At 54.8% G+C, this 21,565-nt stretch overlaps 1 protein-coding gene across 2 annotated transcripts in view; it reads right to left on the bottom strand.

Annotated features, from left to right (window-relative positions):
• Positions 1-21,565, bottom strand: part of LTBP2 (latent transforming growth factor beta binding protein 2) — a 102,008-nt gene that overhangs the window by 9,785 nt on the left and 70,658 nt on the right. For both annotated transcript variants that reach the window (XM_087448202.1, XM_014784405.2), the window contains 13 exons: positions 20,365-20,529; positions 19,897-20,112; positions 18,840-18,859; positions 17,613-17,652; positions 16,313-16,426; positions 13,942-14,070; positions 13,078-13,206; positions 8,754-8,873; positions 3,535-3,654; positions 2,002-2,124; positions 1,648-1,773; positions 1,104-1,229; positions 100-222 (listed from right to left, as the gene is read on the bottom strand). In XM_087448202.1, coding sequence (XP_087304328.1) covers positions 100-222; positions 1,104-1,229; positions 1,648-1,773; positions 2,002-2,124; positions 3,535-3,654; positions 8,754-8,873; positions 13,078-13,206; positions 13,942-14,070; positions 16,313-16,426; positions 17,613-17,652; positions 18,840-18,859; positions 19,897-20,112; positions 20,365-20,529 — 1,551 coding nt within the window. The remainder of the gene's footprint in view (positions 1-99; positions 223-1,103; positions 1,230-1,647; positions 1,774-2,001; positions 2,125-3,534; positions 3,655-8,753; positions 8,874-13,077; positions 13,207-13,941; positions 14,071-16,312; positions 16,427-17,612; positions 17,653-18,839; positions 18,860-19,896; positions 20,113-20,364; positions 20,530-21,565) is intronic.

Here is a 21,565-nt window from a genome sequence, read left to right as displayed (position 1 = left end):
CTGCGGGGAGGAGATAGGCAGTGGTGTCTCCTGGGATGTTCCCACCTCCCCACACACTCACTGCCCCCAGTCCCCGGTGCGGAGACCTGAGCCACTCACCCTCACACACGGTGCCATTGGCCAGCTGGAAGCCCTGGGGACAGAGGCACTGGTAGGAGCCAGCCATGTTCTTGCACTCGCCTCCCAGGCAGCTGCTCTGGAGGTCTTCACACTCATCCACATCTGTGGGTCACACAGGGAGGAAGGCAGCCCATGGCAGCACCTCCCAAGGACAGAAACCAATGGAGAGGTCTCCAGAGGGCCTGTCACCTGCCTGAGGAGACTGGACCCATAGGGGCATCATACCCTTATAAAGCAGCAGAGCTGGGAGAAGCTGGTGAGGGAGGCTTCGGGGAGCAGAATGACTGCAGCTCCCTCCACTTCTGCCCCAGCCCAGGAGGCGCCCCCCTGCCTCTGGCTGGGCTTCTCCAGCTGGGCTTCTCCCACACAATGCCCACCTTGGGGACGCTCGGCCTCTCCCAGCAACCCTGGCCTAGGGTGGCCAAACCCCACTGTCCTTATCATGGCTGAGATGGCTTAAATTTTACTGAGAAGCAACGGGAAAACAAATGAGAAATAAACCAAGGAAACAGATTCAGAGAACCTGAGAAGGTAACAGAAACAAGATTCTTCAAGTTGACCTACGGATCGCCTGGTACAGGGCGATGTTTTTCCAAATATGGTCCCAGCACCCACTCTTACGAGGAACTCTTGCAGAGTTTTTCGAAAACAGATCCCAAGAGCTGATTTAACAGGTCTGGGACGAGGCGCAGGAAGCTGCATGTCGCATGTCAAACAAACTCTTCCAGCAACGCTGACACACAATGAAGCTTGTGAGCCAGTGGCTTATTGGCCCCCCAGACCCAGATCTGCAGTCACCTTTCCGACTCCCGCTGGGGGAGGGATGAGAGTAGGTGTTCCCAGCTAGCCCTCCATCCGAGGTGGACAGAGGGACCTCTTGTCTGGAAACAGCCCCTGCTGTGTCCTGGTCGCTCCCTCCTCTAAGGGTGATGTGTTAGTCTCCTGCATCCTGTGTGCTCTCCTCCCTGACGGGGGGCTCTCACCTTCACAGGTGTGGCCCAGGGGGCTGGGCCGGTAGCCCTCCTCGCAGTCCTTGCAGGAGAAGGAGCCAGCAGTGTTGGTGCAGACTCCTGAGGGGCAGACTCCCGGAAAGGCACACTCGTCTAGGTCTGGGGCAGACAGACAGCCAGTAACCGGGGGGCTCTGGAGGGCTCCCTCCACCTGGCAAGGCAGGAGCCTCCCCATACCTCTGAGCTTGTAGGACTCTCTCCGGCTTCCTGGGGAAGGGCAGACCCTGGCTGTGGGCCTTCTACAGGGCAATCCCAGCACCTGTTCCCAGAATGCTCCTGGGCAGCTCTACCATCAGCTTCCCTCTTGTTTTTGTGAAACTCCCTTTTCCTCCTGTCCTCACCTCCAAACTTGGGGGTTATGACAATAGAAGCTCTGCTTGGGGCCAAGTCCATTTATAGGATCCTCTAGCCTAGGCTGGAGATCCTCAGCATCAGCCCAAAGCTGGGGGACAAATGTGTTCTTTGGGAGGTAAGAAGGCCTATATTCTCAGTCCCACTCTGCCAAACCCAGGGTTACCTTCACAAGCAGTGCCATCTTCATTCACCCAGTACCCACTCTCACAGGCCGAGCAGGCAAAGGAGCCCTCAGTGTTGAGGCAGAGGCCCGCAGGGCATGAGGCCCGGCTGGCACACTCGTCGACATCTGAAACAGGCCATTGAGTTCTGTGTGGCACTCTGCAGGACAGACATGGCAGGACAGCCAGAGACTGACAGGTGGGCAGGGTAGGGGAAAGGACAGGTCTTGGCAGCGATGTGTTGGGTCAGTATGGTTAGGGATGTGGGACCAGAGGTGGATTAGGAGTGTGTCTGCAGAGGGAAGAAGCTACAAGCTGATTTGCCTGTGGAGGAAGGGTGGTTCAGCATCTTATACCTTGGCAGCCCTTCTCATCTGAGGTGACCTTGTAGCCCTGCTCACAAGAGCATCTAAAGGAGCCCTCCAGGTTGATGCACTTTCCATGGGCGCAGACCCCCGGGGTCAGACACTCATTCACATCTGTGGGAGAAAAGTCCAAGATGGCGGGCTGGCCTCCTCTCCTGCAAGCAGCCCACACTGTCAGGCTTAGAGCATCTCATTTATGAGGCCAGGGAATCAGCATTCAGGGGAGCCATAGGCCACCCTGGGAAGGCCATGAGATCATTCCTGCTCCTGGCCCCACCCACCTGGGCAGGGCAGGGTGCCCTTCCCCCCTGAGCTCACTTCAGCTCTATCTAGTAACACAGGTTACATATGTCCTGGAAAAGGGGGCTAGGTCCCCCAGCCCTGCGGCTGGTTTGGCCCATCTGAAGACACGTGGAGTGAAGTGTTCAAGACCCTTGACTCACCTTACAGTGGGTCTGAACATCTCTGGTCCCCCATCTGCCAACCAAACTGGTATGATACCATGTTCCCAGCCCAACAACCAGTTTCAGTAGGTGAGTGGGCAATGCAGAGAGAGGCCAAGCTATGCCTGGGTGGCTGAGTGGCACTCTCAAAGGCCTGGGAAATGTCTGCCCTCTCCAGAGCCTCAAAGCATCTATTCACAACTCAGTCCCTGCTGGCATTCTGAACCCCAGGCCCTTCTTCCTGCGGGGGCTAAGGGAAAAGAACATTCCTCCTACAGCTGACATGTAGCCCGCTCTGGAGGGAGAAGAGCACCCACTGCTCAGTTAGGCATTGCTGTTTAGACATTGCTGTGGAGATGCACAAGAGCAGAAGACCCCTCCTCCCTGGGAACCACAGCAGGGCCTGGCTGCCGGCTCACACCACCAGAGTCAGCCTCTTCTTTTTTTTTTTTTGTGAGGAAGATCAGCCCTGAGCTAACATCCATGCCAATCCTCCTCTTTTTGCTGAGGAAGACCGGCTCTGAGCTAACATCTGTTGCCAATCCTCCTCCTTTATTTTTCCTCTTTTTCGCCCCAAAGCCCCAGAAGATACTTGTATGTCATAGTTGCAGCACATCCTTCTGTGGGATGTGGGACGCCGCCTCAGCATGGCTGGAGAAGCGGTGCGTCGGTGCGCGCCCGGGATCCGAACCTGGGCCGCCAGTAGCGGAGCGCGTGGACTTAACCGCTAAGCCACGGGGCCAGCCCCTGAGAGTCAGCCACTTCTTAAGGTGCTTAGCACCTCTCTCTACCCAGCAGGATCCAGCCACGGAAGTTTCTGGGACCTTGGGCTATAGCTCTGGGATGGATATGGCCGAGGAGCCAAAGGGGCCCCCACCCTAGCTGATTCAGAGGGCAGAGCAGCAGTAACTGAAGCACACCCATCTCATGCCCAGCGTCATCCGGGAACCCAGCCCGATCATGGGGGACAATAGTCTCCAAGCCATTTCCTCTGCCCACCTCTTTCCCTCCCTGTGTGAGGGCTCATCCAGAGGTCCCAAGGCCAAACAGCCCTCTCTGTGCCTTGGCAAGCAGCCCTCACCTACACAGCTCCCGCTCTGGCCCCTGTAGCCCTCTTCACAGGCCAGGCAAGTGTAGGAGCCGGGGGAGTTGACGCATCTCCCATCAGGGCAGGTGCCAGGGTGACGGCATTCGTCGATATCTGTAAAATAACAGCCCCTCCCTTGGTCATCCCTGGGAACCACAGCACATGGGTAGGTCTGTGAGGAAGCAAATCCTTGACCCTGCCCTTGGTTGGGGAGAGGGAGGGATGTCAGTTTCTCTGCAGATGGAAACTAGGAAAAAGTGAGTGTTGTCCTGTGTTCCCAACTCCACCTCCCGCCCACTGTCCTGGACAAGAGAGAGATGGAAGAACTTTAGACAGGGAGACTCCCTGAGTGGGTGCAAGAGGCTGTGGTTACCACTAGCTGTGGGAGGGTGAAAGAGCTCTACTGTGGACTGTTGAGAAGGGTGTTCATACCTCCCTTGGTGAACTCCTGTTCCTGTACAAGTGGTGGCAATTACTGAGATTCCTTTACAGCAGGCCCCAGAGGCCCAGCATTGATCACCAGCTGGGCAATGACGGCAAAAGGGGCTTCCCTGCACCAGGAATGGGCGCTGAGGGTGACTGCAATCTTGGATGAAGCCAAGACCAGCCCTGAGGCTGATGCAGAGTTAAGGGTGGAGGCTGGCAAGGCTTCTCTGCTGGACAGGAGACTTTCCTTCCAGCCAAGAACCATGTAGGGCTCCCAGCACCCACTCTGGTGAGATCCAGGAAATCAGCAAGAAAGGAAGAGCCTGAGCACCAAACGGATGAACAGGGGAAGAAGGGACCCACGGAGGGAGAGGAGGAGCCAGTCCTGGGAGAGTGACAACAAGGAGGAGGAGGAGATCTTGCTCCCAGGAACTTCTGACAGGGTTCTTCCCCATATGACCTGGCATATCAGGGAGTCCATCATCCAAGGCATCCAGGGGACCTGGGCTGAGTTAGGGAGGTCATATCGCAGGGACTGAACTCTGGGTCGGGACTGCAGGAGGACATTATGCTCCTCCAGCCCAGTGTTGAGGCTCCCAGTCACCACTCATGACAGAGAGATTGACCGAGCTCCAGAGGAAACAGGAGGATTTACTCTTCCTAAGTGAGTAACTGTCATTCTTCTAGAGGAAGTCTACCAGCTTACACAGACTCAGAGGCCCTACTGCCTGGGAGGAAGACCTACTTAGCATCTAGGAGGAAATGCAGGAGGCAGGGCCAAGGGTCAGAACATAGGCTTTCTGCAAAGGGACTAAAGCAGGCAGCTGTTGTTATGGAATAGGACATGGGCCCTGAAGTGGAGGGTGAAAATGAGTCTGCCCTGAGGTTGTTTGGTCTGCAGAAGACAGGACACATCAAAGCCCCCTGTCCCTGGGAACGGGCCCTCTCAAGGCCAGAACTTCACCCTGAGGGTCCGGAAGAGGAAAACATATACAGGGCAGGTGGTTATTCAGGTGAGTATCTGCAAGGAGATACCCAGAACTCCCTGGTAATCTTGGGGACACTGAGATAAGGCTCATCTCTGGAAGAGGGCAGCCAAGAGCCCCTAGCTTGGTTGTGGCGACACCAGGCTAGGCTATTCTAAGAGTTTCTATAAAGACAGAGATGGAGGGAATGAAGGATCTAGGACCACCAGCTTTGGCCACCCAGGAGAGAGCAGCCAGCACCATGGGCTGCTGGCCTTGGCTGAGGCACCAGAAGGAGGGTGGGCAAAGCCATTGGGAATGATAAGCAATCTCTGCTTCAGGGATGCGAAACTTCGGGGATGAAGAGAAAGAGAATGAAGCAAGCATCCTCCTCTAAGACCACACTGAGAAAAAATGAAGTCTCTGCACCTGTCCCACAGGGATCACGCAGTGTAGGAAGGGGATTAGATTTACCAGGAGCAAAGAGCCCTGAGGTCTGTCCTGTCCCAAATGTTCTGGGCACATCTGTGGAGGTGGTACATGAAGTGTCTTACGCTGGGCATTGGAAGACTTGTGGTGCTAATGCTGTTCACTAAATATTCCAGCTCTCCAGGGTGGGCTTGTGCCCCCTGGTTCCTTGTGGTTGAGTGGGGCCAGGGGACTAGTGCTGGCCAATGAGCTATGAGTGGATATGATGTGTATAATTTTTGGACCAAAGCATTTAATTGTGTGCAGCCCTGCAGAGTGCTCTTCCTTTCTTCCATGGAGGCTGGTTACATTCAAGATGCTGGCTACTCCTTTAGCCTGGTTCTAGAATGAGGAAATATGGGGCAGGCCCCCCAGCTGACCCATGATGGACATGTGGAGAAACTTTGCTGAGTTCTAAGTCACTAAGATTGGAGTTGTTTGTTAATGAAACATAACCTGGTCTATCCTGGCACACCCCTGCTGGCTTCCTTCCTCAGACCAGAGCCCCAGCCAGCAACTGTCATACATGAGAGGTCTGTTAGCAAGTGGGAGAGGGAGGGGAGAAGATCAAAGCAGCCCTTAGTCTCCACCTGAGCCAGGGAAGGCCTCTTCTAAACGGGAGTGGATATAATGGAGCCATTAGCCAAGCCAATCAAAAGGAGCCAGATAAAGATTCTGGATGAAGTGGATTCCACTTCTAACCAGTCTGTGTTAAGGGCACAGGCTCTAATGTCACTAGATATCCTGAGGCTGTTCCACCAACCTCTTGGTGCCTGGACTTGAGCCAAATTTTTCTGCCTAGTCTAGGGTTTGAATTTTAATCTGAGATTATGGTATGTTCTGGTAGGTTTTACCCTGTGGTCTGGGGCAGGAGCTATCTGTCTTCTTTATTGCTATATTCCTAGACCATGGCTGGGACACAGCTGCACTCAACAAATGTTTGCTGACCGAGGAATGAGACCATGTGATGAAAACTTCACCCCCTCTTGGTATGAGGCTGCGGAAGAAACCCCAGAAGACCCATGGAAACAGCCACCCTGGGGAGCAGTGTGCCGCCCTGCTGTCTGTAGACAGGAGGATCCTGGAGCTTCTCTGACCAGCACTTCAGTCTTTCTATGAGGAATGTAAGGGCGCCGTGTCTGGCCCATGTGAGAACATCAGGGGCCAGAAGCTCAGGTGACCTTGGATGTGGGTGGGGAGAGCAAAGCCCTGGCAGGCTGCAGGGGAATCTAACCGCTTTCCGTGGGAACCCAGAGTCCTGGTACGACGGAAATGCCGTTGAGCCTTTGGATGGGCCGCTGTCCAGACCACTCAGGCCTTGCACTAGAGACTTTGAGTTTAACTGGAGAGAGTGGTTTCGTAGTTGGAGAAAGAAGAAAGAGGGAGAGGAAATTGACTGGGCTCCCAGGGTGATGGGCTGGGTTTGTGGTTACCGATGGAAACCTGGAGAAGTGTGCAGGCTACATCAGTCTTTCTTTCAACAGATTCAGAGTGTCTGCCCTGGGCCAGGAACTCAGCCTGACCTTCCAGCCAAGGTGTGTGTCTGGAACCTTCCTCCGGAAGGGAAGGGGGCAATCCAGAGGCATGGACCAGGGTGTGGGGGCAATCTAGACATGAAAAAGAACGGGCCCCTCAGATAGTAACACTGACCCTATTCACTGAGGGGCTGTCTGTGCGCTGTGTGAGTGTTAGGTTATTCGGTCCTCACAAGAGCATCTGAGATGGGCATTATGGTTTCCATTTTCAGACGTCGAGACAAGAGCCAAACCCAAGCCTGTCTCCGCCAGAGCATGTGCCCTAAACACAGACAGTAGTTAGTGTAAGTCTGATCTTTTCAATGTCCTGGTCTTCTCTTGGTTCATTTCCTTTAGTTTTGCTTTTTTATTTTTATTTTTATTTTTTTTGTGAGGAGATCAGCCCTGTGCTAACATCTGCCAATCCTCCTCTTTTTTTTATGCTGAGGAAGACTGGCCCTGGGCTAACATCTGTGCCCATCTTCCTCCACTTTATATGGGACGCCGCCACAGCATGGCTTGCCAAGCAGTGTGTCAGTGCGCAGCCGGGATCCGAACCGGCGGACCCCAGGCTGCCGCAGTGAAGCGCGCACACTTAACTGCTTGCACCACCTGGCCGGCCCTAGTTTGGCTTTTTTAAAAAATAAAGTCAAACTCATGTTGTTGTGATGCTAAATGAAGTAATCTACCAAGTTCCTAGCACAGCACACGGCATTAGCAGGCACCATCAAATGCGAAGTCCTTCACTCTCCATTCTCCTGGAAAAAGCCAGGCTCTCTGTCTCCATCATGCTCATGAGGGCAAGGGGAGGGGGCTCTGGCTTCGATCCTGTGGAGGTCTGAGTTTTAAAGGGAGAGGCACTGAGAGGGGAAGGTGACATGCTGTGGGTACAGACAGAGAGTTGTCTGTCCTATACCCCCAGCCTCCTCTCCCCATTGTAAGACCTCCTTGGACTCTGGACTTTGCTTCTGTGGCAGCGGCATTGGGAAGGGGGGCTCTCCCTTCACAAGGCACACGAGCTCATCCCTAACCTCCAGGACCCTCTGAATCCAGGCAAGTCCTGGCCAGGAAAAACCTGGAGGCTGGCGGGAGTCTGGCCTAACCTCAGATCTGGGGCAAGATTTCTTTCCAGAGAAAGCCTTGATTTGCCCTCATTTATTCCTGTCTCAGCCAGTCTTGGGAGCACATGACCCAGACCTCCTGTAAGCATTTGACACCCCACAACTGGCAGGGAGGTGGTAGTGGCAGAGCTGCCAGGAGCTGGCCTGATAGTGGCAGGTTGAAGCCAGTCTGCGAGGAGATCAGATGGCAATGTCACAGCCACCTTGTGACGGGGCCTCAGAAAGGGGGCAAGGATCAGGGCGCATTCATTCATTTATTCAACTAGCATTTGTTGGTGTGTCCAACACATGGACATTTATTAGGTGTCCATGCATGGGTCATCTAAGGATACGGTCCAGCCCTGAGTAGCTCACAGCCTGACAAGCTTTAGCAATAGGCCAAGGCCCAGGCACATCCCAGATAGACCGACTCTTCCTGAGCAGTGAGATTCAGGCTGAGAGGCAGAGGTGTACAGAGGGCATGTTCCCGGGGTCTTATGTACATAAAGTTACTTGTGCTCCCCTGCTGCAGGGGCAGACAGGATGACAAAAATCTCACTAAGAGGACAAAAGGGCTCTGGAATTCCCAGACAGGCCTCTGTCCATAGGAATGGGCTTGGCATCAAGGGGTCCAGGCTGGGATAAGCTGGAAGGGGAGTCGGTGGTGGGCAGCCCGTGGGAATGGAGCAGGAGATGGTGGGGAGGGAGCAGGAGACGGTGGGGGGCATCCCATTCCTTACCTTGGCAGTGTCCCTTCCTGACCATGATGTAGCCCTGGTCACACTCGCAGTGGTACGAACCCTCTGTGTTGGTGCACCGCCCTCCACTGCACACCTCTGGCTGCTCACACTCGTCTATGTCTGTGAACACAGAGAAAAGTCCTGAGTTGGGGCCAGCCCTGCAGGGGGTCCTGCGGCATCCCTTCAGAGGCCGAGGACAAGGATGCCCATGCTGAGGCCCAGGCAGGGAAGGCATCCTTGCTGCAGCTATGATTGGCAGGGGGCTCCTATGCCAGGTCCAAGACTGATCTCGCTCAGGCCCTGCAAACCCTGAGTCCCTTTCTCCCAGGAGAGGCTACTTTTGGGGTCCCTGGGGACCCTCACTGCTGTCTCCTCACCCCGATACAAGGGCTGATCTTGAGGTCAGGTGGTGGTCCATATAGCATGATCTGAGGAGGCCAACAAAGGCCCCCTCCTGAGCCCAGTACATCCCCCAGAAGTCTGCTCGTAGAGTTCTTAAGGGCCTTCTTAAAGGTTAGGGATTAAGCAGCCAGTGAGAGACAGCATCTTAGGCAGCTGTGGCTCTGTCGATGTGGTTTATTCCATTGTCCCAAAGCCTGCTGGTGCCCCACGATGGCTCAAAAGCCCAACTCTGGTCATAGCACTCCCCTTCTTAACTCCTACCAGGGTTCCCTGCTGCTCAGCTGGGCCCACAAGGCCACTGCCACCTGACCCCAGCCTTGCTGTATTGGCTGATCTCCACTGGTCCAGCCTCCAAGCTTTTGTTCACATAAAGGCCTCTGCTTGGTTTGATGGCCAGCAAAGTCCTACTCCCATTTCAAAGACTGGTTCAATTGATCAACTCTAGGTTGCTCTGGCCACTCCCCATTCCCTGCCCCCACAGTCAAATTGATGGAGGATTCTCTTTGCCCCCCACCCCCAGCACTTGTTCAAACACTTCACAGAGTCCTGGTGCAGGTTAAATGAGATAATCCAGGCGAAGGGCCTAGCACAGTGCCTGCCTGCCACAAGGTAAGCACTGAAGAAATGTTAGCTATTATTACTATTATTCTGGCATTAAACCTATCCCATAAAATCCAAGCTCCTCAGCTTGGCATGTGAGATCTTTCATGACCTGGCCCCTGCCTGCTTCTCTCAGCGTGGCTCCTGCCTCCCACACACCTCCTAGCCTCCGCCACACAGGACCTGCTTCTGAGCTTCTGCACATGCTGTTCCCTTGCCTGGAGTGGCTTCTCAGCCATCAGCTTGGCTGTCTCCTATTCATCTCTCAGGTGAGGCTGACCTCTCCCCTCCAACCCATATGCCCCTTTCCAGTGTTCCCATAGGACCCAGCCCTATAGTGACTATTCATTTACTTGCTTTTTTCTCCCTGACTGCTGAGACTGTGCCTTATTATCCGAGTGTCCCTAATGCCGAGCACAGAACCACCAAAAGTACTTATTGCATTAATAGAATAATCATTTGTCTATGGACAGGTTTTCATCTGAGCAATACTTCATAAAACTTGACTGCACAGGGAGTCGCTGGCAGCAGGTATAAAATGCACACTCCTAGGTCCACATCCAGGGATTCTGACCTAGCAGTACCATGCAGGCCCAGGCACCTGCATTTTAATAACTTTCCAGGCAATTCTGAAATAACTGGCACTTCCTTCGAGAAGCTCTAATCCCAATGGAAGAGAAAAGGGAAGTCAGAGGCAGAGCCGTGTATAGGAACTTGATAAAGGACCCACAAACCAGTGGGGTCAGGATGATTGCCTGGTAGATGAGGCTGGGAAAACTAAGCTGCTTTACAGAGAAAAATGGAAATGGAAAAAAATGGGCCCTTAACACCCACAAAAAGATGGACTCCAGATGGATTAAAGCATGCCGTGAAAGGTGAACTATAACTTCAATGACAGAAAGTATAGGAGAATATCTTTGTGACTTAAGGGTGGGGAAGGACTTCTTAAATAAAGCCCCAAAAGCATAAAAAACAAGGCAAAAAGGTGAATTTTAATACATCAGAATTAAGGATTTCTGTTAAAAGAAGGACATGTGGATAAGGTTAACAGGCAGAGGACAAAATGGGAGAGTTGTAATATCTAAGCCCAGCCAAGTATCTGGAATATATAAGGAACTTCTAAAAAGCCACAAGAAAAAACAGCAACCACCACTGGAAACTGAGCAAAAGATAGGAATAAACGATTTCCAGATAAGGAAACCTAATGGCTAACATATGAAGAGATACTCATACTTATTAGTTAGGTAAATGTTAAATATTTAATATTCAAATAATTTATATCAACCAATTATTTACATTGACATTAATTTGAATTCTAGAAACTATAATGAATTCTATTAATTATATAAATTAATGAAATAATTCATAAATAATTAAAATAATGAGAGATTGTTTTACGAGACTGGTGAAATTTAGAAAGTGGATGTTATCCTGATAAGCCCTCATTAAGCAGCAGCCAGGCCCCACGAAGCACTGACAACTGACCTTGAGCTCCCTCCCGCCTCCCCCAGCTGTCGGGTCTGGCAGAGACATCCCAGACACCCAGGCTGGCACTCTTCGGAACCCCTTGTCTGGGCCAGTCCTGGCAACACCGTTCCCTGCAGCAGCCACTGCTTGTCCCGGCCAGCGCCCCGGGCTGGGCCTGCAGGGAGCCGTGCCTCTGGCCCACAACACTTGCCAAAGCTGCGAAGCTCAGAGAAGCCCCGTGCCCCCAGCCGTTCGCCTCGTTAACTCCAGCCTGTTCTGAGCACTGCTGCCGGAGTCACCTCTCTGAAGGCCAGCTGACCGCATAGCCACCCTCTGATTACAAACCTCTACTGGCTGCCACTGCCTGCGGGACAGCGTCCAAGCACTTCAGCCTGGCACTCAAGACACTTCACAAACTGGCTCAGCCCCTGCCACTTCCTCCACATACCCCACACTCCACTCACACTGGATTTATCATTATTCCCAGAGCCTGCCAGGCTTGTTCATTCCTCTGCTGTTTGCAGAAATGGTTCCCTTTCCCTGGAACACCCTCTGCGCCCTCCCTTCCTTCGCCCTGTGTGTAAGGGAGTATGTTGTTGGAAGCAAACCATGCTTTGGGGCCGGAATGACTTTGATTCTGTTTCCAGCTCTGCCACAGCAAGATGTGAGGTCCTTGAGTATTTCAGTTCACCTCTCTGAGCCTCAGTTTGCTAAACCATAAAATGGGGATAAGGATTTTTACTGTATAGGGTAGGGATGATGAACTTCATAAAATAAAGTGCTAGGACAGTGCTGGCATAGAGGAAGTGCCCATTAAATGGTAGTTATTATTATTCCGTCCCAGCCCACACAGCCTCTGGGGAAACCTTCCCACATTCCTCTATACAGAACCAGTTGCCTCCTCGTCCCACAGAGCCACCATTCAGGCCACGCTCATCGCAGGACCCCCATAGCTTACACTGCGCCTGGCATACAGCTGCTCGAGGCTTGAGTGCGGAATGAATGATGCACGCAGATCTCCCACTCCTCGGTTTGTAGGTGGCTGGTCTCCTCCACTCTCCTTCCTCCCATAATCAGGCAAGGGGACATGGGTGGCTTTGGTCTCAGCAGACCTGATCCTTGGGGGATTAGAACCTGAGGGGACCCTGGCAATGGGAGCATACACAGCTTCCCCAGCCTCCAGGAGGGGCCTGTGAGTGACTGCCACTGCCCTGGTCCGAACCAGCAGTGTGAGCCCCAAGAACAGCAGTGTCGTTCTCCAGGGGAAGGGTTTCCAGGGGTTACAAATCTTAACGCACTGCTTGGAAGGCACTGCATCACGTTCCCTGTGAGCTCACTCGTAAACGTGTGTGTGGAGTGTATTATACAACAGTACAGATGCTGCGTATTAAAGGATTTGCGTTGGAAGCATCTTTACCCAGAGGTCCCATGCAGAGCTTCCCAGGGAAGCTCAAAGCCTTGCAGGCGTCTCTGAGCTGCTGAGGACCCGAGTTCCTCTGCAAAGGCATGCCTGCTCCCCAGCCTGCCAAGAGTCCCCTCCTTACCCCAAATGAAAGCAGCTCCTTGTCACTCAGAATTTGGGTCCTCATCTCCAGCCATGTCCCCGGACCCCCTCACACTCCTGGCTCCAGCCACAGTTCTTTGAAGCCTTTGTGGATGTGACTTCTTTTCAGATTCTTAGGGGTAGCTTCCTCCCAGGTCCAGGTCAGAGCCCAGGTCTCTGTTCCTGTGGCCCCCACACTCCCCACACTGCAGTGCTGTGGCTGGGTGCTGTGAATGCCTGGATCCTCTTCCACCCCAACACTATCTGTGGGATTCTGTGCCCATCCCAGCAGCAAGGGTGGGCTCGGCTTACCTTGGCATTCCTGCGTGGCCCCTGAGGTGGCCAGCGTGTAGCCAGGGTAGCAGAAGCAGGAGTAGGAGCCCACGCGGTTGACACAGCGCCCTTTTCCTGCGCAAGGGTCTCTCAGACACTCGTTGTCGTCTGAGCAGAGGGAAGGGAAGGGAGGTCAGGGAGGCCAGCGGTGCCTTTCTTTGGGCACCTGCCAGCAATCTGCCCACGCTAAGGGCTGGACAGGGGATGGTGCTGTGGGGCAAGGAGGGGATGAAGGAGCAGAGGAGGCCGGGGAGATGAAAAATCTCTAAAGCTGGGAGCCACAAAGTTGGCCCATTTGGTCCACTCAGGCACCGAGGGCCTCGAGGGGCTGCCCAGCACCTCCTCCCTGCCCCATGGTCCCCTCTCCCAGTGGCCCTGTGATCACTTCCTTTCTCCTTTAAGACCACAGTGGATGTGTTTCCCTTGTATAAAATTTTGGGGAGGGGATCAGGCCCACACTTGATGATTTGTTTTTCTTGGCCCCAAATCTCTCCCCAGGGTGGCCCTGGTGGAGACATGTACACCTAGGGCAGACCTCTGTCCGCTCTGCAGGAAGCAAGATGGCCAGTTTGAGGGGTGAGCTGACGTCAGAGCTGAGGGCTCCAGGCACCAGTCGGGTGCCCTGGGGTGACTTCCCACTCTCCTGGAGTCCTGGAGACTCACCAGATGGTGCTCCCAGAGACTGGTCTCCTCAAGGTTAAGGTTAGCTTTGTCCACAGCGACTGCACTCTTCCTTAGCTCCCCAACCCAAAGCACTGCCCAGACCTTCTGCTGCCTCTGTCCTCCAGCCCTGCTCCCATCCACCCCAGCCTCTGAGTGGGCCCAGGATGCTGGAGTGAGTACCCGTGCAGTAGGCCTGGCTGGGGTGCAGCCGGTAGCCGGGGCTGCAGATGCATCTGTATCCATCTGGGAGGTTCACGCAGGTTCCAGGGCCACAGATGTGGGTGCCTCCAGCAGCACATCTGTCAATGCCTGTAGGAGACAGCGCAAAGCAGAGGTTATGGCGGGGTGGGTGATGGGCAAAGGCAGTGGAGTTGGGTGGGGAGAATGTGGGGGCAGGGCCCAGGGGCCTCAGAGGACCCATAGAAGCCTCACCTCACCCTTAGCTGGGCCCTCCCACATCCGTGTACAGCATGGCCTCACATGAGACACCCTTGGCACCTCCTCCCTGAGCTCTGCTGGAATGGAGCTCACAGTAGTGCATCCCTCTGACTAAGACCCAGTGGGGTCCAGTAACCCGTGTCCTATGTCCTAGCAAAGGGCCTCCCCTCTGAGGCCTCCAGCCTGACCTCAGCCTGAATACAGGCACAGCCCTCACCCACAGTACCCAGTGCTTCCCCACCCTGGCAACTGCAGCCCAGTTTCCCCTAGACAGACAGACAGATCTGGAGAGTAGGATGCTTGGGAAGAACTGCCAGGGGAAGAAAGGAGAGGTGGGCTGGGGCCACCTGAGCAGGGCCTTGAATGCCGTGTTGAGATAGGCCTGTAAGCAAGGGATCATGCAAGGTGGGGTATGATCAGAGCTGTCTCAGAAAGACCACTCATCTTCCTCAGAAAGGCAACAAGACGGCAGATGAAAGGGGAAACACAGGGAGCCCTTAGAAACCTGCTGGAATAATTTAGAGGAGGACTACCTTGAGTGGGGGTAATGGGGTAAGAAATGGGGAAACAGATGCTGAATTCAGAAACAGTTTGGAGACTCACGAGGACTCAGGGCTAGGGCTGCACAGAGGGCAGACTCTAGCTTTTTGGAACTGTGTCCTTAGTACTAGAAAAGTACCTGGCACTTAGAACACGCTGAATAAACAAATAACCGATGGGATGAATGATGCTTTCGGCCTCTGTGTCCGCCCTGGGGTCATACCCAGGGCTCCCCCGCCCCGCCCCGCAGCACTGAGCAAGCCCTGGAGACCCAATGGAATGGGCCGGGATGCGGCCTGTGTTGATACCCAGGGGGCCTTCACAGCATTTGGTCCTTGGACTGAACTGAACACGCACACTGGCCTGTTTGCAAGGCCACCCTGTCCCTGGCCTGGGCTCCAAGTTTGTGTCAGCCTGGGGGCTTGTGGGGACCCCCAGCCAGGTTCTAAATGTCCTCCCAGAGGGGTGAGGTTGGGGATGGCAGGGGAGAAGGGGGATCAGGCAAAATGCTGTGGTTGGTGGTTGGAGGGGATTCTGTCCCTCCAGATAGCTGGGAGCTGCTGCTGAGCCTGGCTTGGGCCCCTCCTCTTGCCCCCCTGTCCCTGCCTCCAGGCCTATTTTCCTCATCAGAGACTCAGAATCCCCAACTAAGCCCCTTAACCCAGCTCATCTTGCCTGCCGAGCAGAGTGGAGACGAGGACGCTCCCTGGAGAGTGCACTGAGCCCAGGGGAGAGAGGTCCCAGGAGAGGACACTGTGGTTCAGGCCTGGGAAGTCCAAACCCCCAGCCTCACCCCACACTCTCTGTACTGTTCCACCAGGCTGCAGGGTCTCTCCTTTGCCACAGGAAATCCGGAAATACCCCTCTTCCCCAAGGTGACCTCAGTCTGTGATGTTCAGAGATTAGCAAGCCCCTGACAAGGGCAGGCACGAGGGCGCACACACGAGCCCACGTGAGCCCACACACGTGAGCACACATGTGCAGAGAGCAGCAGCGGCAATACTGGCCTTGCTTCTCTTGAACCAAGTCCCCAAACAATGAGCCTTTGAGGAGGGCACATTCCAGAACAAGGTGGATTTGCCAGGCATCTCCTCCATACCACACCCCCTCACCATTGTAGCCGGCCAGGGGCAGGGAAGGCAGGCTCCCAGGCAGTTAAACAACCTTGAGAACTAGGACTGTTTTTCTTCCCGAAAGTCAGCCCTCCCTGTGGGCAGGAGGCTGCCCACTGCCAGGGCACTCAGCCGACTCAAGGTCAACAGCCTGGAGGAGCCAGGCTCCCGGAGGCTCCACATGCTCCCCTTCCTCAAGAGGGCCCCCTGGATTCTCCTGGGAGGCCTCTCAGTAAGACCCTCCACCAAGGCGTCCCTTCTCATCCCTTCTCTTTCTCCTTCCTGGCTTGACCAGTGCTCTGGGCAGGACTCCTGTGTTCACTAGGGCACCCTGTGCTCTCTGTGAGATGAAGCCAGGGGCGCTGAGCCTGGGTAAGAGTTCACTGGAGACTGTTCACTGGTTGGAGAGGCCCTGGACTTGGCTCTCACCAGCCACACGTCACAGGGCTGGCCGCAGGTACCTGAGGGGCCGGGGGTCACCAGCACATTGGAAGGGGTGGTCACTTGCTCTTCTTCCTGGGTTTCTGGAGTCCCCTGTCCAGGCAGTGGTGGTGTTGGTCTTCCTGTGGCATCTCCTGCAGAGGGGAGAGGGGAGGAGGGAGCAGGTGGGCCACAGCCCCATGGCTGCTGCCTACCCACTCCTGGGCAGTGTTCCTTCCAGAGATGCTGGGAGCAGCCCTTCCCTCCTCCCTGCTGTTCTGACTCTGAGAACCAAGGGTGGAGCCTAGGGCCGGTCACGCCTTCTGCCTCCTAGTCTCCTGAAACTTAACCTGGCTCCAGACAGAGTCAGAGCTCTAGCGGGTCTTAGCGTGTATCCAGTCTCACCGTCCATTTCACAGGCGAGGAGACTGAGGCTCGCAGAAATGGCCACTTGTCCGAGGCCAGCTAGCTTGTTGGAGACAGAGCCGAAGCCCAGGTCTCCTGATTCCCTCTTCAGTATGCTTCTCCTTCTGTCTGCAAAGCGCTTTACAGTTTACAGAGCTCTGCCATGACCACCAACATCTCCTCTGCCTTCAGAGGCAGCAGGGCAGGCATTAGTGTGCATGTTTTAGTAGAGGAAGCTGAAGCTCAGCTTTCTGACTTGTGTGCGTGTGTGTGAGGAAGAGCAGCCCCGTGCTAACATCTGCCAATCCTCCTCTCTTTTTTGCTGAGGAAGACTGGCCCTGGGCTAACATCCGTGCCCATCTTCCTCCACTTTATATGGGATGCCGCCACAGCATGGCTCGACAAGCGGTGCGTCGGTGCGCGCCCGGGATCGAAACCGGCGAACCCCGGGCCATCGCAGCGGAGCGCGCGCACTTAACTGCTTGCGCCACCGGGCCAGCCCCATCAGCTTTCTGACTTCTGAACAGTGCCCTGTCCCTCACCGTAGTGACCAGCAAGCTGGGCGCTGCAGAGCCGGAACCTTCTCCCGAGGGAAAACAGGCCACTGGAGGAAAGGCTCCGGGGACCTGACCAGCCCCTGCTTCATCTCGCACTTCCTCTTTGGTCTCACTTATATGCCAAGCGGCACCATGGAGTGCAGAACGAGTGCTGTGGCTAGGGGATGTTCACAAAGCATCACGGTGTCTTTCGCTGACGTTACAGCACCTTAGGTGTATAGGGCTCCCGGAAAAAGCATTCACCTGTCACGTCATCCCCGACCTCTTCTGACTTGAGCCCCATGCATCGGCTCACGTGTACTAACTCCACGACTGGATTAAAGGTCTCTCCTTCCCTCCCTTCTCTGCCTCCTGGGAGCCGCTAGGAGGAAGGACTCACCTGGGACCCAGGCAGGTACTTGAGTAACACTGGTTGTGACCTGCACAGAAACAGGAGAAGTCACTCTTGGCTCCTTTGTCGCCCCCATGACGCGCTTTCTCTGCCACACTCACCCCTGTGTCCAGGCTTCCCATCTAACTCATTCATTCACTTCTTCATTCATTCCAGGTATTGATGAGTTCTTACTATGCTCTGCCAGGCACTTTATGTCCACTGTCTCAATTAATCTGCTCAACTATCCTATGATAGTAGGTTGTAATAATTAAATGAGCCAATGTATGTAATGTGCCAGCTCGGTGTCATACCAGCAAGTAGTGTATATCAATGCTATGATCTCAGATAAAGCAACAGAAGCTCCAGAGGTTAACTAGCCTACTGAGGGTCACAGGGCAAGTGGTGAAGCCAGGCTCCCAGGCCACACCTGGTGTCTATCACCACAGTCCACGGACAGAGGTGGATGAGCGAGGGGAGCCGGGAGGAGAGTAGGCAGAGGATGACAGGGCCAGGAGCACAGCCTGGCACCATGAGGACACAGAAGTAGAACTTTGATCTGGGAGGGCAACCTGTGGTTCTCCAGGTAGAGAAGAAGCTCACTGGAGAAATGGTGTTTGGGGACAGTCAGCTATGCAGGTTGGAGGGACAGGGGACAGGGTAGGGATTGGCAGACTGGAGAGGGAAGAAGCAGATTCACTCTTCTGGAATGTTTTTCTAGGAGGACACTCAGTTCTTTACAGAGGAATCCTGGGCACGGGGGAGGGAGTGGGATCCCCCTTTCTCAGTGACGTGGTTCATAGCTCTGCTTCTACGTCCCCATGAGCCACTCACAGAGGGGACCCTGAGGTGTAAGCAAATTAGGCTCAGAAGATGCCGAATCTGGAATTAACCTGGAACCACTTCTAGATTTCGTCCGCAGTGCCTGAGTGACAGCCAGGACTAACAGGACACATTCCCACTTCCTTTCTGAAGAGGCCCCTGACCATCCCAAATGAGAAGACGCTTGCGCCCCAGCTGCTTGAGAAACAGGAGCTGTTGTTGCTCCTTCCTTTAGGGTAAAACAGGGTCTTTGGATCAACCCTCCCACTTCAGCATCTCTCCAAGTAAAATCCTACATATACTCCATCCTTCTCCCTTTCCTCCCTCATGGGACACTGCCCCATGGCCTCCGTGGCTACCAGGTCCCGCTCTCTGCCACGCTTGCCCAGTTTCCTGGTGGGAGGACTCACTCACCTGGCTGGTCTGAGAGTCACCTGGGAAGGAAAAGTGAGAGAATGAGCTAGCTGCCTTCTTCCCTCCCACCATGGCCAAGCCTGGTCCAGTCTGCAACCCCCCGACCTTGTCCCCAGAGCAGCGGTCAGCAGCAGAGAGAGTCTGGACTCTTCCTACCTGCCTCTGTCCTCCCACCCTGCTGGGACTGCCCAGCACAGATCCCAGAACCCCAGGTCTGGAGGGCCGAGGGGTGGCTCATGTGGTGAGAGGAAACCTCCTGCTGGGCCAGTCACCATCCTCCTTGCACTGTCACCTCCTCCCTCCCAAACCTCCCAGCCACACTGGTCACTCCATCCCCGCCCTGGGCTATGGGCCAGGGGAACAGTTCTAGGAAGGAGAGGAGTTTCTCCTGGCTTGGCTAGTGTCCAGTTTCCGTGATGACTGGGGCTCTGTCCAGACTTCCCTGTTCCAGATTCTGGAGCAACTTTGGCCATCACCTAGTTGTCCTGGTCCTAGTATGTCCTTGGCCTCCTGCACTCCGTGCTACCAGTAACCTGGGCACGCCTTCTGCATGGTTTCCCAGGGCACCTGCCAGGGGTGCCTCAAGCCTAGTCTCTTTCTAGCCCCATGCCTCCTGGCCCAAGGCAGCTGAGCTGGAGTTAGTGCTCTGACTCTAAGGCCAGGGGAAGAGACCTAAAGCACCCAGACTCCCCAGGATCCACCTGTCAGCTCTTCAGGCCTTGCAGCAAGCACCACACGCTGATGGCTGGGGACAGGGGAAGGAAAGACCCGATCAGCTGAAGTGGGGGCTGCTGCTGACCTCTCCCACCTCCACAACAACTTCCCAGCGTATGGGTACCTCTTAACCCCAAATGAAAGAGGAAGGGAGTGTGGTCTTCCCGTCATGCCAGGCCATGAGAGCAGGTTCTCAGGGCTGGGAGCTGCTGCCTCAAACTCCCTTTCCTAATGCCTCACAGATGGGATGCCATGGGTCCAGGATAAACACCCAGTGGCCTTATGAGGTGCTGTAACCTGAGGGGGAAGGGGAATCCCTCAGGCATCCCCCCAGCCCAGATACCCTTGTCAGGGATGGTCTCAGCCTCCAGCCAGGTGTCGGTGGCCGCCCGAAGTGGCTGCCTCTCGGCTGTCCTGGGCAGGGTCCCATTGCTCCTCGGCTCTTGCTCCCTTGGGGGCCTGGCCAGTTCCTCCTCCTCGGCCTTCCTCATGGACAGGCGGATGTCTGAGCTCGAGTAGGTGTAGCCATGGCCAGCAGGGCAGATCTCCTTGAACGCCTCTGCAAGGTCAGTGGTCAGAGGACAAGCTAGGAGATGCCAATCCTGCAGGAACCCCGGACCCTCCCTTCCCTCCCACTGGGGAACAAGACAATTGTGGCAGCAAGGAGAGGGGAACCCCAGGTTGGGGTAAGTTGGGCAGGAAGGAAGACTAAGGCTCTTCTGGGTAGAGGTTAGGTCCAGGTGTGGAAAATGGCCACTGGCTTGGAGGAAGCCCCTTGGTGGCCAGAGCTGACAGGGGGACAGAGGGTTACCTGTGCCAAGCAAAGGGCATTTCTCACACTTGCTGCCCCATGCTTTGCCCACGCGGCTGCAGCAGCATATCTGCTTGGTGATCCTCTGGGCCAAAGGCAGGGCACAGGTGCCAGGCCCCAGCGACCGGTAGCACAGCCCCTGCTGCATGGAGATGGCCTTGTCCGCTGCAACAGACACGGCAGGCGGGGATGGGCAGGTGGCCAGCGGGAGGGGAAAGCATAGGTGGGAGGGCAGTGAATGGAGGAGTGGCTGGCTGTGTGCATTCAAATTGGCCTGGCCCCTGTCTCAATCTGGGTGTCTGGGGCCCTGAAAACGCTCACAAGAACGTTAGGAGAAACAGCTGCAGTGGAATGCTTCAGCACCTCCTCACGTTACCTGTTTGAGGGGACCCTTGACTCCCACGCCCACATGGAGAACCTGAGAGCAGGAAACGGGGATGTACCTGCTTGTGTCCAGATGCTGAGTTTACAAGTGTTTACAAAACCCAACATGAGCCTAGGGTTGAGTGTGGAGCACTGTGCTCTGGGGGCCACAGTCTCCTTGAGGAGATGAGATGAGGTGAGAACCAAAGGCTTGATGAGGAGCTTTCAGGACAGGGACCCTGTCTTGGTCATCTTTGTAACCCAGGCATGCAGCACAGTGTCTGGTGCATGCGGATGCTCAGTAAATGCTCGTTGGATCAATGGATGGATGGCTAGATCCAGGAACCAAAAATCCTGTGGACCACAGTGAGTGTGAGCTATGCTGGGTTTAGATAATAACACCACTACCATTGTCCCCTTTCTTGTGCTTTGATAGTAAATATTAAAGACTATTCTCTTGTAAATTATCTCAATGGAAGATGAAGCCATGCCACATTGGAAGAGGTTGAAATCCTTAGAGGGCTGGATGAGGGGACGAGGGATGGGGTGAAGAGGACAACACTAAACCTGAGGAATTGATGACCCTGGGGAAGTCCTGGTCAGGGCCCAGGACTTAGCAGACCAAGTTCAAATCCCTGCTCACATGGCCTCCCTGGGCTTTATCTTCTTCATGTGTAAGGATGATGGTAATTCCATGAGTAGTGGACACCTGTATTTCTGCCTATCTGGTATCTATGCCCCCATATTCTGGTAACAGCACCCTGGTTTTCCTATGGGATCCACCCCTTCCTCCAGTCTTGGTCCATGTGATTGAAGTGGAGAATGACACCACTTCCTA

Source organism: Ceratotherium simum, chromosome 24, assembly GCF_057802395.1.
Source record: "Ceratotherium simum simum isolate JZ-2026a chromosome 24, ASM5780239v1, whole genome shotgun sequence".
Lineage (NCBI taxonomy): Eukaryota > Metazoa > Chordata > Mammalia > Perissodactyla > Rhinocerotidae > Ceratotherium > Ceratotherium simum.
Note: the sequence above shows the minus strand (reverse complement) of the source record. Positions and strands in the feature narration are given on the sequence as shown.